Source organism: Enoplosus armatus, chromosome 6 (assembly GCF_043641665.1).
Source record: "Enoplosus armatus isolate fEnoArm2 chromosome 6, fEnoArm2.hap1, whole genome shotgun sequence".
In the NCBI taxonomy this organism is placed as follows: Eukaryota; Metazoa; Chordata; class Actinopteri; order Centrarchiformes; family Enoplosidae; genus Enoplosus; species Enoplosus armatus.
The window spans coordinates 23,753,496-23,767,573 of NC_092185.1; the positions used below are offsets into that span (position 1 = coordinate 23,753,496).

The following is a 14,078-nucleotide window of genomic DNA, read 5'->3' on the forward strand; positions in this document are numbered from 1 at the left end:
ACACTGACCTTTGGCACTGTCCTGGCTTTGGCCCTTGGCCCCTGTAGCATCTTGTGCTGTAGGTGTGACTATACAGGAAGCATCCAGAGCCTCAACAGCCATCTCCGTGTCCTCGGGAACTTGTTTCTGACCTTTATCAAGCTGCTCTGAGTGCAGGCTGGACGCCCCACCTGCAAATAAAAACAGTATGAGGGCATTAAGCTTTAACCAGCTTTGACTTAATGCCAAGTTGCAGTGAAGATTTACTAGCAAGTAGCTGATGTCATGCATAATGTCTCACTTCTGTCTACTTCAGACACTCAGGTTAGCAGTTACTCCACTTCTTGTGTACTACATTGTCCACAGTAGCATGTCAAAGACTGGTACAAACAAATACATTCCCATTAGGCAGCACACTAATATATTTCTCATACAGTGAAAGCACAAAAGAATGGATACATTTTCTGTTTCTGAAAGCGACACATGCCGTTTAAAAAGTACACTCCACGGCAACATATTCACTTCTATTTACAACACAAAGCAACGATCAAATACATGACATGGTCGCGACAGTACTCACAGTCAACATTGTACAGAGGAGATTCCACGTGGTCACAGCAAAGAAACGAAAATATCTTGACACAACCTTTGCACGCAGCCATGAGAACACCAGACCAGAGTATCGTGATTCTTTTGTTAGCACCCATCGATGCTCTCACTCGGGTTTTGGCGACATAGTGTTCGTCAGCGGAGACTTGCGAATAGCCACAGGAGAGTAAAAACTTTACCAGATGGATACCAACCCCAGAGGACAGGAGAGAGCAGACCCACTAGCAGAGCCCATGAGGAAGCTGACAGGAGGAACTGACAAGTGATTCACTTCAATTCTGTTCAGGTCGACAGGAGCGGAGTTCAATTAGGCTCGCTGATCTCAACCCTATTTGATCACAGCTCTTGCATATAATGTTTTTTTGTCTATGTGACATTAAAATGCTGATTTTTTTTTTTTTTTTGGAGCATTAGCTTCTCAAGCCACCTTGATTAAGCCGTTTAGCCCCCACCGATGTGTGCCTCCCCTTTTAGTCCCGCTGCAAACCCTCAAAAGAAGGGGGTCGACGTTACAAAGCATGCGTTATTTGTTGAGTTAACAAAAGCTGCGATTGTGAACGCGACTTGTGCGCGTGATGTTACGACAACTTAGCACAGAGGTGGGGAAAGGATTTGCTTCGACAGAGGCCTTTTGACGGGGTTGTTAATTTTGTGGTTAAAGGACACAGAAATGTTTTCGGTTACATTGGGAGATCACCTCAAATGACATTTTTTTGACGTTTTCATTCACGTCTAGGCTTCGGTTTCTTGGAATTACTCGAATCACGCAATTCAACGAACTGGCAACAAAACACGAGGAAAATTATTTATGTAATCAAATTGATTTATTTTGGAATATATTTACAGCTCATAAATATCATAAATAAAGAAATGTTACAGTAATTATTAAGGTGGAAAACAACTACGACACATACAGAATACAGCCGACCAAATGTAGCTGGCAGTGTGCAAAAAGCTGCTATGGGGCTGCTGACCTCTTTGAGCAAAGTCTAGGAGGTGCATGAGAGAGATCTGGAGAGGGGCTCTGAGCAGTGGGGGGCTCCTTCTGAAACAGAGGGAACCACAGACAAGACCACAGACACGTGGACACATTCGTTACTGTCAGAAACGGGCCTGGCGAGGAGGGCGGCAGGCTGCTGCTGATGATGCATCAGAGAGACAAAAAATAATAATAATTCAGGGGCGTTCAGATGGATGTTTGGTGTTAAGAGAAGGTCAGGGAGGAACACAGCACGACATGAGTGTTAGTGGGGTTAGCTCGGATGAACCAAACACACGGGGCGACTGACATACAAACCGACTAACTCAAAAGGTGCTATGTGTGCATCGATTAAAGATTACCACAAGCTTCCAACCACCTCTACGCTAAATGTTTTGTTGTGTGCGACCAGGTCTGATCTAGAAATCTACTTGTCATGGGCCACTTTGCAACACTGAGGGCGCTGGATCTTTCATTGCAAGGCAAAAAAACTTTGTCACAACGAAGGCCTTGGAGAACGAGCCTAGCTTCATTATATACCTTCCTTATTGTCAACAAAACCCATGAAAAAGACCAAAAAAAACCCCCAATGAATCGATCCTACTGAGAAGCATTATTAGTAGCCTGATACAGCTCTGTGCCATAGAGCTCCACTGTTGTCCAACAACACTTCTATGCGTGCCCCATGCTAACATGCTCACGATGACTAATGCTAAGATGCTGATGTTTTGAAGATATAATATTTACCATCTTAGTCTAACGTGTTAGCATGCTAACATTCGCCAATTGGCACCAAACACAGACTACAGCTGAGGCTGATGGAGGTATGTGGTCATAACCCAAAATAATTAATTGTATAATCCCCCCCCGGGGGAATCAATAAAGTATTTCTGATTCTGATAAAAAGAAAGCCCTAATGACTTGGGTGATCATTTCAGTCAAGTCATTAGCATTCATCATTTGGGGAGCGTGTGCCCTAGATTTCACGGCGCTCTACAGCAACAGTTGTCGAGACATTCCACTCAAAACCTCAAATGTGAACCTCGTTGCGGCTCGAGAGGGTTAAGTCACCAGGATTCCTGCTCTGGGAAACATGAATGAATGAAACGCTGTGCCAATCCATCTAGTAGATGTTGAGATATTTTACCGAATAAGTGAAAAGTCTGACCAGCGTTTTCCTCTAGACAAAACGTCAGGGGACCAACAAAGGACCTCGAACGTCTTTACAACATTTCACGGCAATCCATCGGATAGTTGTTGAGGTATTTCAGTGTGGATCAAAGCGGTGGACCAACGGCATCCAGAGAGCCACGGCGCCAGCAACAAATCTAGATTTACATCTTCAGTAGGACCGAAAGGTCTCAGAGCTGAGTGCCACAGGCAGAGTAGGGACGGTTGGAAAATATTAACGGACTAACACATTGTCGGCTTTAGTCTTTTCATGGAATTTGTTCACAATCACAAAGTTATAGAATGAAGCCTGCTACATCCTTTAAAAAGGGCATATGGTCGTATTTATGGAGAAACACTCGGACTAAAGGTATGAGAGGCATTAGGTAGAGGTGAACATGATGCATTTATTGCAATTTAACAGGGTATGATATTCAATTTGGAATTCGGTTTGATATATCACAATGCTACACATAACATCTTTACCAACTACTGCATGCCGTACTCAGGACACGTGCCGGTTTGTGATTGGTTAATTTGGGTTAGGTGGAAGGGGGGAGGGCAGAACTACAGAGGCAGCCAGCGCAAAAGCAACACGACAAGATCTTGTGACCGAAGCCGGCCAATCGTCACCTTTCCCCCCCCTGGCAGGAATCAGCCAATCAGAGGGTGCAGCATTGGAAACTTGAAACAGACTGAACAAAATGAAGTGAACAAAACAGAGGAAAATGAATTTTGGGGAGGAAAAAAATGAAAATGAATGAGATGTGGGGGGTGGGGGAGGAAAATGGAAAAATGGAAAGAAAACAGAGCGCTGAGAATTACAAGGAGACGTGCTGCTGGCAATAAAGCTATCACAAAAATGAAAAAAATTCTGCACAATTACACCAAACGATCAGAACTACATTCACCTTAGTGGCATCATGTACAGCAAAGAAAATCGAAAATGACAAAATAAAAGAATTGCAAAACCTTGGATTAAAAACAAAGTGAAATGTTTTCACCGAGTCAACACAGAGTCTCTTGTGGATTCTGCTTTTTGAAAAAAAAAAAAACCCCAACAGACTGCGTTTATAGATGAGGCTCTTTGTGTTTGGCTCGTGCTGACAAAAAAACCCAAAAACATTCATAATGAGCCCTAAATATAGAAAGTGGAATAAATCTTGAAATCTTTATCAAAATACATAACAAAGTGAAATACGAACACATACCACCAAAAAAGAAAAAAAAATGACAAAAGCATTTCCTGAAATTATACAAAAAAAATTAAATAAAAAATACTGTTTTGGCATTTCCATTGCACAGCTCTGTGGTGCAGAGTTAAGGTGCAGCAGGCAATATGCAGAGTCGGTGTGACGACAAAAACCATGTGGGTCACTTTGACATCATTCCAGTCCACTGCAACGAAACCACACTGTCCAGACGGCCTTCAAGGTTAGAGTCAGAGGGCCTGTTCCAGGTTCCTTGGCACGTTATCAAAACATATTGTTTGTCTGACATTTTGTGACAATCTAATTGGTTGTTCAAATGACTGGAAAAGACTAAAGACGTAGCGAAAAAAGGAACTTCACAAAACGACCGCCAAGATCTCAACATTGAACGGCCCGTGTGTTACACATCATCTGGGGCCAGCTGTGTGACGGAAAGGTAACTATCAGCACCTTTAGGCGATGCCTACAGTCTCCGCAGCCTGGAACAAGCCCACGTGAGTCAGAGATGCAGTCGGCGCGACAGCAACAGGAGGTCCTCACAGTGAACAAACAGGTACCAGGGGATCTGAGCTAACTAACAACGCAGCCAGGTACGCACGAGGGCTGCAGCATTTCATTCATGCATCACCGCTGAAGTCAGCTCGGCATGTGCCGCTTAATACGGCAATATAGTCACTCAGATGGCTTTCTGTTGTGCCGTCCACTGCAGCTGCGGGCAAAATTCACGGCATACAAGCAGCGGAAGACAATCAAGTGCAGCGCTTTTATAGCAACTGTTGTGCAAAGGTTGCTTCATAACACACTTTTGACTTTAGAAACACAAAACTAAAATGGACACTTGGAATGTAGGAAATACAGATATTATTTGCTTTCCAAATTATGACATTTATGAAGCCGTGATTCATCCATTTTGGCCAGTACAGGGGCACAAATTCAAATCCACCTGGGTCACCATCGGGTGAAGCGGCCCAGACAAGCCCCTTGTTACTCCCCTTCCTATGCGAGCTGGTGGCCGATGAGCTGCTGCTGGGCCGGCTGGGGCTCCTGGCACATCTGTCCCAGCACCTCGTGCATCATGCAGAGCAGAGGACAGCCCAGGCTCAGCAGCTCATACAGGAACACATAGTCATGCGAGTAGCTCCGGACGTGGGACCCCACAGCTGCGAAAGACTCACACACACTTCCCAACAGCCGTCGAGGCAACACACACACAGCCCGGCTAGCACGCCTAGGCCAGCTCAGGCCTCGCCTAAGCAAGGAAACCAGGGTACCTGGGGGCTGGATCTGGACGCTGCCGTTCGCTGAATAGCTCCCACTGTCCAGTGACGAGGTCGCGACTCGACTTTGGTCATCCTACACAAATCAAGAGACAGAAGGTGAAGAAGTTGTATTCAATCACGCTCCTCCTGTCACACATCAAAAGGAACAAGTGGATGAATTTAGTCCTGGACTACAAGATGAATTAAGTACGAGCGCATGCGGACGACTAGAGAAGACAACACCAGTGCCAAGATTTTTGATAGTGATCTGACATTCGGACACCGTTCATGTAGCACACTACACATGCTAAAGACATGTTACTTGGTACACAGGTTTCCTACGATTTTGCTTTCCATATATTGAAAGGGGGTACCAATAGTTTTTGGCCAATATCTCATGAAACTCTTCTTTTTTTTTTGGTGGATTTCTTGGATCAAGACAAAGCTTCTCCTATTTCCCCCCAACTACATTTTTTTTCCCCCACTTCTGATCCTCCATATCGCACATATCATATCTGAAGAAAACCAACCAACCCTTTTATTTGTTTTTGGATATCTCACAATGTTTTTCTATAATTGGTTACCACAGTCTTGGAGGAAGATATGGACATTAAACAATGTTATTGTATTTCACCAACAGGTGGCGCTGGAATATATAAAAAGGATATGAAATTATTACGAAGAAATAATATTTTTGTGGATTCTGTTTCTAGGTCACTCCCATTTGCACCTCAAGACACACACATTGTAGTTGCCTTTTTCTGCTAGTTTTGGTGCTTGTATGTAACCACTGCAGCGTTCCTTACCATTCTCCTCCTGAACCTCCCCACGTGAGTGCTGGACTGGCGCTGGGCATAATGCATCTTGCAGTAGAACTTTGCTGTAAAAGAAGCACACCAGCACACCCAGCTTAGAGTTTAGTACCATTTCCAAAATTGGAATCATTCATCTAAACCTCTGGAAAACTAAAAGCTGAAGTGAGACGTCGTCCATATAATATACAAGGGCTAAAACAAGGCTGAGAAAGCACAATAAGTCAGGTTTCTAGTGTTTCATTGGACAAAGAGATCTGACTACATCAGCAGAACAAAAACGCTGCATCTACATCTTTGAAAGACACTCCCAGGTGGGCTAAAAGCATTCATAGTTACAGCGATCAAAACGCACCCTCCTGCGAGTCGAAGGTGTGCCCTCCCAGGCGGAGGGTGCAGTTACAGACGTCACAGCGGAAACACTCGCGGTGGAAGAAGTAGCCCTCGGTGCTCAGTCTCTCCATCACGTACACCCGCTTGGTGCAGAAGTGGCAGACGTCGCTGCCGCCGAGCCCGGGGGGGAAGTCCTTCCGCACCACAGACTGAGAGGAAGAAGAGCCGGACAAGTTCACATAGACGTTACATGCTGCCCCCGAGACGAGCTTTTTTTGTTTGTTTGTTTGTTTTTTTAGAGTCGTTGATTATTTCCGAAATATGCCTGCGAAAATGTACACAAAACAAGTTAGTCACATGGTCCAGCGGTGAGATGGTAAACTCATAAAAGCTATTGCACCCATCATATCAAAATGATGGGACACAATGGCCATAAAACCGGCGAGGTTGTTTGGAGTGTGTTCTATGAATAGGTGCAATGTAGGAAAAAAAAAAGTGGTGTTGCCAAGTTGAATTACTGTAATAACAGCAGCTGAACGATAAAGCAATATGTCAAGTCTCAGTTTACCGCAAGTGACTATCAGTAACGGTAATGATAATCCACAGACCTCACTGTGGGAAAGTCTTCATTGTACCAGGATATTAAAACAGTAAATCATCCAAGCCAGTTCAGGGTTTGCTCCAGGCCCCGGTCAGTCTCACATCTTAAAAGCAATAGTTTGACATTTTGGGAAATACTCTTTCTTGCCGAGAGTTAGGTGTACGTGTAAAATTCTAAATTCTTGTCGTCACCATCGGAGACTCCAGGGAGTCGCTGCGCCCGGCCAGGATATATAATTCCAGCACATGACCCTGTACAACCACAGCTTGTCATTTTTACACTTCTGTCTTTGTACGGATTAAATAAGCGAGCGTGTTATTTATTTTCTTTCGTACAGAGATGAGCTAGCCGATTCCCCCCCCGTTTTCAGTCTTTATGCTAAGCTAAGCTAATCGCTTGCCACCTGTAGCTTCATATTTCACATACAGGCGTGAGGGTGGTGTCAATCTTCTCATCTAATTCTAATGAGCATATTTCCCAGAATGTCGAACCATTCCTTTAATACGCAAGTCTTGAGTCAACTCCCAAAGTCTAAATGTCCAATGTCAGGCCTCATGTCAGTAGAACCCCAAACAGGTGTCAATTCATTCTCTTCAAAGATCAAGTCAAATAAGTAGAACTGCGACTTGAGTTAGACTTGAGTTCAAATCATGTGACTTCAATCCACACCGCTACCGCCAGCAATGTTTTGTGAGCATCAAGCTGATCATCCTCATCTAGTCTCTTCTAGCTAATACAAACCAGAAGGCGGTCTTAGGCCAAGCACTTGTTAAAGTTAGCAATACTTGCATGCAGATGTGTATAAACTATATAAGCCAGTCCTCTGAAGCTGTATTTCATCTCTCGGTGAGAAACCATCCAACACCGTTGCTAACACACTAGCTGCTCTGTTGCTTTAGCCCTCATGAAGACCAAGCAGAACCCATTTACCCCTTCAGCCTTAGGAGCCCTCCGTGGCCAGGGAACTAGAGGCTGAAAAGGCAGATCATCTGTTAAAGCAGGGAGCAGCATGGAAAACAGGAACATTTGTTTTCTTATTCATTCTCTTTCTTTGTTGATCGTTAAATCCAACTTCTCAAAACTGTATGATACTTAACAGACAAAAAATGAAAACAATCATGAACTCTGGGTTATATTTGTTCCTGCAACACCCACATGCAGCTTACCGGTGTGGCGTTGGGCCTGTGGTCTGTCTCATAGAGGACGGCCAGTATCTGAGCTTTAGCGTCTATGGCTGATGATACCTTTCCGACTGTACGCTAACGTTAACATCAGGGAAACGCAGGCGCAGAGGGGGAGTTGGAGGGGAAAAACAGAAGAAATTGGAAAAGAAGGGAGTCAGAAAGAAGGCAGAAGCAGAAAAAGAAGGATTGACTTTGAATACATTGAACTGCATTTAGACTGAGGTATCGACGAGTACCTCTTTACTGTAACTAGGAGCTCCAGTCGGACAACTCTCAGAGCGAACTATCGACTTTTGAGCGATCCTTCTAGGGGTCTCAAGAGCGCAGCTCCCGTTGCACTAAGTGAACACCAGAGAGAGCGTCACTTGAAGAACGAGACGCAGTTCATGTCATATGACAAAAATGAGAATTTTTAAGAATCCTTGTGTACTTCCTGTAACTCTACGAATTTACTGTGTTTAATCTAACACCACCCTTTCCTCAGGCGGGAAATCAGAAACGTGTGAATACAATAAAAATATAACAAAAGAGAGGTGTGCCGTGGATAAGGAATGCTGTGTTGATATTAATGAGCCATTAAGACATCAAATTGAGCTGTTACAGCCAAACAAAGCCGATATTCTAGCAACGCTAAAAACCAGAATTTTAACCGGATTTTATGTCCCATCATCATCAAAACAGATAACAAACATAACAAATTCCGTTATTTCATCCGTTTGTAGCTTTGGGAGAGAGCAGTTCCACTGCCTTTTGGTACATGAACAACACATATGAGTTCCACAAATAAGTTCAAGGTTGGCTCTACTAAACTCTAAATAAAATACTGGTTTCACAAAGACAGACTTTGACTCTGGTCGGACTTCAGTGCCACTGGAATGGATATTTTGACGTCTTAAAGTTAGTTGACTTCGTCCCAAAAGCTCGGAAAATAAGGGAATGGATTTTTAATTAGTTGTCATTTGGATTTCTTGACGATGATTATTATGTATGACGTATAAGTTATTTGAATTTTGGATTTTTTTGAAGTATGATGTATGTTGCTGTGTTCAGTATTTGATATATACTGTATCCATTTGCGGTGTATTGTAAGTCCATGTGGGCTGGGCCTATTTGCATTTAACAACAAAAAATATGCAATCAATCATCTTAGAATTGGTACAAAATCCCCTTTTAGATAGCACTGGTCTGGGAAACTTTCACTGGAGATCTGCGAGTTATTGATACTGGACTAGCAGGCTGTCTTCAAGCAGGCTTTTGATAGACATGAGGAAATAGTTACCTTCACATGATCATTTTCAGCTAATTTCTTATCGTCAAATGTCTCCTGAGCAGTTTTGCGGACCTTCTCCTGCTCCCTTTCCAGATTATTCCGAGAGCTCTCATGCATCCGCTCATGGTTTTCCTTGTGCAGTAAAGAATCTGGACGGGAAGACGAGCCGCTGAGTCCATTTTCACATTTAGTATCAAAGAGGGGGGACGAGATCTCCTGTCTCTCATCAAAGCCCGTCGGAGAGAGGGCAGTAGATGTTTTGTCGTTGCATGCGGCGGGAGCAACATAAAGAGAAGGGATTTGCTCGTTTTTTTCAGAGTTAGTGTAAGACGAGGGAGTAGAGGAGTCTTTCTGTATCTTGTCCTTGTTTCCAGCAGTGTGCAGGGGGACAGAGGAGAAACCGGCCTGGGCAGCGGGGTCAGGGACGGGGTGGACTATAGGGTAGACGGTGGAGTTCTTAGATACAGAAGGAAGAGGAGGAGGTGGCGACAAGGAAGGAAAGGAAGAGGTAGATAGCTCCACCTACAGAGGAAACAGGAAGAAGAGACTGAGGAGAATAAAAAGGACGAAACTGGAGAGAACGTGATTTGATCACATCAAATTGAAAGCTAAGGGAAGTTCACACAGAAAAGGGAACTTTTCTACAAAGCAAATCAAAAACGGATGTCAGGTATGTCAGTTAATGCCGACCAATTACAAAATGGACGGAAACTCACTTAAAAAGGCCAAGAAAATCTATTTTCTCAGTCAGCGTCTCATTATATCCACATTATGTCCTACATGAACACACAGTGTTCTACCAAAGTTACAACAGTTTTTTTTTTTTCATTTCAAAAAGAGACATGTCTCTCTTTGCTGTTTGGTCTGTGCTCTTGTCACTGGTATGAAATGGGCGGGGCCATAAAAAAGTGATGTCACGAATTGCTGTGCACCAATCAAGTATCAACACAATGTGATGACAGTGGTGGGGTCACTTGATTGTGTTGCCAGGCCACTGTCAATCAAATGTGATCAAACCACATGCACACGGTCCTGATGAAGCAGATTAACATGCGTATTAACTACTTGGAGTATTAATAGTTTAACGCTTAAAAAACTAAGGATGTTTTGTTTTTTTCTCACTCAGCTATGAATATTTAGTGGAATAAGTTTTCAGGGGCTTCAATGCACCACCATCATCATGCAAACTGGCCATTTACAGATGGTTCATTTGACAAACAACACCGTTAGTGTTAACTGGAGCTCTTGAACACACCCACACAGCAACGTCAGCAGATGATACTGTAACTGTAGCTATATGGAGATATGATTTGAATCTCAGAAACAGCTAAATACCTCATTTTTAAATTAAAATTGAAATGTAATTACTATTGAATATTTAATGCTGAAATTTGAATACTAATGAATTTGTAGCACTGAAATATTGAACAGCGTCTGGATTTACGTGGTCTGAATTCCACTCTGAGATTTTAGTAGTCAATTTCAAGTTGTGAAATTGTAAAATAAATAAATAAATAAAAATAATAATAATTCAAATTGAGGTCAATTCAAAATATCCAGCTGCTCACATCGGCTAAACATCACTGTGCTGCACACTTTGCACATGGAACCATTACCCAGGCTCTTATCATGAACATGCAGTAGTCTCAACTATGAGTCAAGTGGTTGGTGCAATACACAACCTGTGACTGAGAAAGAGGAGCAGGAGGAGCAGGAGGAGGCTTGCTGGACCCAGGAAACATGGAGGAGAGGAGGACGGCTCTCTCCTTTATACTCCTCCTAGCAAACTCTCTAGTCGGCAGTCTCTGGGCTTTACTCTGCACGGACAGCGAAAAGGCGGTGAAAATCGGAAGAGAACACATCAAAAGTTGTGATGAAAAAGATCAGAAGTACAGAAGTGGCGTGAAATTCACCTGCAGCGCCGACTCCTCTGACCTCTCAGAGGAATGATCAATATCAGACGCAGAGCAATGGCTGGCTGTCGGGTTTAGAGAGGTGCGTTCTGGGTAGTAATGTTCAGTAATATTAGGGCCCGGTGAGCGGGGAGGGCTTAATGGACTCTCAGAGCGAGAGGGCGAAGGAGAGCGACTGCAGCCGCTCGGAGGGTGAGGAGATTTGGGGGAGTAGAGGAAAGTGGTTTGCTGAGCCACAGCACCAGGGTTCTCCAGTAAGCGAAGGTAGATGGACGGCTGGAAACAGGAAGAAGAGACGAGGAGGAGGAGACATGAGAGGAAGGGTTTGTAGTAGGTGTACACATGTTACACGTTTATGTACTTATTTGTGATGCTTAAATGAAAGTTCCTTAAAAAAAAATGTGGAAGAAAAGAACATCTGATTTTAAAGGTTTCAATAAATAAACAATAGAGCCACAACAGAACCCATCCAATCAGCTGGAGGAGTCTTCAGAGGGAGGCATACCTGCCACTTGGGGCGAGGGGGAGGCAAAGGAGGAGGAGGCGGGGCGGCCTTGGGCTTTGCAAAACGTGGGTTGTCTCTCGCCTCCTCCCCCTCCTCTTTCTCATCCTCCTCCTCCTCCTCTGAGAGAGGAAGAGGGGTGCTGGGAGGAGACAGAGGAGGAGAAAAGGACGCGTCGGACGGGTCCTCATCAGACTGAGGCGAGGAGGAAAGGGAGGGAAGAAGGAAAGGAAAGAAAAATTCAAAAGGAAAACGTCTGAAGAGAACCCAAATACATCGTCTGGCAATAAAACACAGATACTGAACAAAGTTGGCAACAGAACAGTAGACGACAGAGATCAAACCCAACACTACAGAGGAACCTTGACTCTAAACTCTAAAAATTTAAGTAAAAAAAACTACTGAGGATAAGTAGTCGAGCCTGAATAGAATGGATCAGACCTCCGTCCTATCAGATTACGTTCTCTCAGTCATGTGATGCAAGCCCCTAATATTGTATAAATACAGGTAATGGTAGGGAAAGGTATTTGTCAGTATGTTCGAAACATTCCTGGAAACTCATACATTTGTGACACCGATGTGTCCGTCTCTCACCTTGCTGTGCGTCTTTGCGGCCGAGGAGTTCTCCTCAAACTTGGCCAGCAGCTGAGTGGCCATGGAGCGGACCTTGTTCTCCCGCAGCTCCCCATCCTCACCAGCAGGGGGTGCACTGTGACAAGACAACTGACGGCCACACGCCAGGGGACACAGAGGTGGGGTGGGGGGCGGTTATAGAGGTGAGGCAGCGAGTGGGATCAATTTGTACCAAAGTCTGTATCACTCAAAGCAAAGTGTCACTCTGTACTGGAAAATGATCAGAGCTGATATCAGACAGTGGTATTGTTCACAAAACAATGCAGGTACAAACTGTGTTTTCAGTCTGTTTAACATTAAACACAACATTTCAGATCTCCTGCTGAACTTACCTCTGTGAGGTAGTGGTTGCCCTTTCGCCGTCTCTTGTTAACAGAATCGTCTTCCAGTTTCTTGTCATCCTGTGACAGTAGACACCGCAATAAAGATTCAATCACAGAGACACTGAATCGTACGCCTCCTCACCAGGATCATCTTCCTTGTTCAAATGAACTTAGAGCCACTAAGACTGTAATTAGAGCAAACGTTGATACTGTAAGCTGTGATAGACCGTTCGCATGGTTCAAGAATCCCTCTATCACCGTGCAGATTGGCGGCTAGTGTTCGTGATTAGATAACATGTTAGCTTTAGCTAATCTAATCAAGGTTTCAATGACTGTGTGAATAGTGTACTGGTGATGAATGGAAAAAAAAAAAACCTGACTCCTTAATCCTCAATGAAAGCATCAAATGCATTTCAGTAGACGGTGTTTGGCTTTACCCTGGGTATCCTCTTCCTGGGCGGAGGCTGGTTCAGCAGCTTGTGGTTGGTTTTAGCTGGATATTCTTGACTATTCTCATCCGGTTCTCTTGAACCTGGAGTATAAAACACAGTCATATAAGGTTACATTAAGCTCATTTATTCATTTTCAGAACAAACAAACAAAAGTTTAACCTCGGATAACGATACTGAACACTCTGAAATGAAAGCCCCTATCGACAGGTTTCCCAGATTCAAACAAGTACAGGACGTGCTCAGAGGTTACGATGGCTTACGAAATGAAGCAACTTGCTGGATACCAGTAAAATGTTTAGAAGGTGAATTTTTATCTGGCACTTATCTTCGAGTTTCCAAAACCTCTTTCGATGCTCACCTACGTTGACAGACATCTGTCGGCTCTGGCTAGCTACCACAATGCATGAAATTCCAGTGAGAAACGGAGGCTAGCAGCAGTGGTAATGCTAACCAAGAATACAATGAGTTAGCTTTTGCAGGTAGTGAGAAATGAACAGTGTAATGTTAGCTTAGCATACACCAAATTCCCCTTTGGAATATTGGACATTTTCCACCCTCTACTTTTGCTATTTTTATAATGTTGATCTACTCCTAAGCTTCTCTTCATTCTGCTTCCGTTTCTCACGATGATGCCGCTCGGATACCCGTCTACGTGTAGAAGAAACGGAAAGTTGAATATTTTTGACTGTGGAAACTCCGAACAGAGACACAGACACCGATTTTCACAGGGACTGCCTCATTTTCTATAAAGAAAAGCTTTTAAAAAAACAACAACACACAGGCGCTTTAAACTAAATAACTGATTAGTTACAAAACAGCAAATTCAACACCAGATAACACTTTAGCTG

General features: G+C 43.7%; 1 protein-coding gene across 2 annotated transcripts in view; it reads right to left on the bottom strand.

Annotated features, from left to right (window-relative positions):
* Window positions 1–14,078, bottom strand: part of mical2b (microtubule associated monooxygenase, calponin and LIM domain containing 2b) — a 51,052-nt gene that overhangs the window by 8,577 nt on the left and 28,397 nt on the right. Inside the window, exons 14-27 of one of the 2 annotated variants that reach the window (XM_070906712.1) lie at window positions 13,216–13,310; window positions 12,788–12,856; window positions 12,417–12,545; window positions 11,826–12,017; window positions 11,321–11,596; window positions 11,090–11,224; window positions 9,417–9,929; window positions 8,374–8,475; window positions 8,120–8,212; window positions 7,884–7,925; window positions 6,375–6,561; window positions 6,014–6,087; window positions 5,220–5,301; window positions 9–170 (exon numbers count right to left, since the gene is read on the bottom strand). In XM_070906712.1, coding sequence (XP_070762813.1) covers window positions 9–170; window positions 5,220–5,301; window positions 6,014–6,087; window positions 6,375–6,561; window positions 7,884–7,925; window positions 8,120–8,212; window positions 8,374–8,475; window positions 9,417–9,929; window positions 11,090–11,224; window positions 11,321–11,596; window positions 11,826–12,017; window positions 12,417–12,545; window positions 12,788–12,856; window positions 13,216–13,310 — 2,151 coding nt within the window. Of the gene's footprint in view, window positions 1–8; window positions 171–4,427; window positions 5,302–6,013; window positions 6,088–6,374; window positions 6,562–7,883; window positions 7,926–8,119; window positions 8,213–8,373; window positions 8,476–9,416; window positions 9,930–11,089; window positions 11,225–11,320; window positions 11,597–11,825; window positions 12,018–12,416; window positions 12,546–12,787; window positions 12,857–13,215; window positions 13,311–14,078 lie in introns of those variants that run through there. The other variant, XM_070906713.1, reaches the window with a different exon arrangement.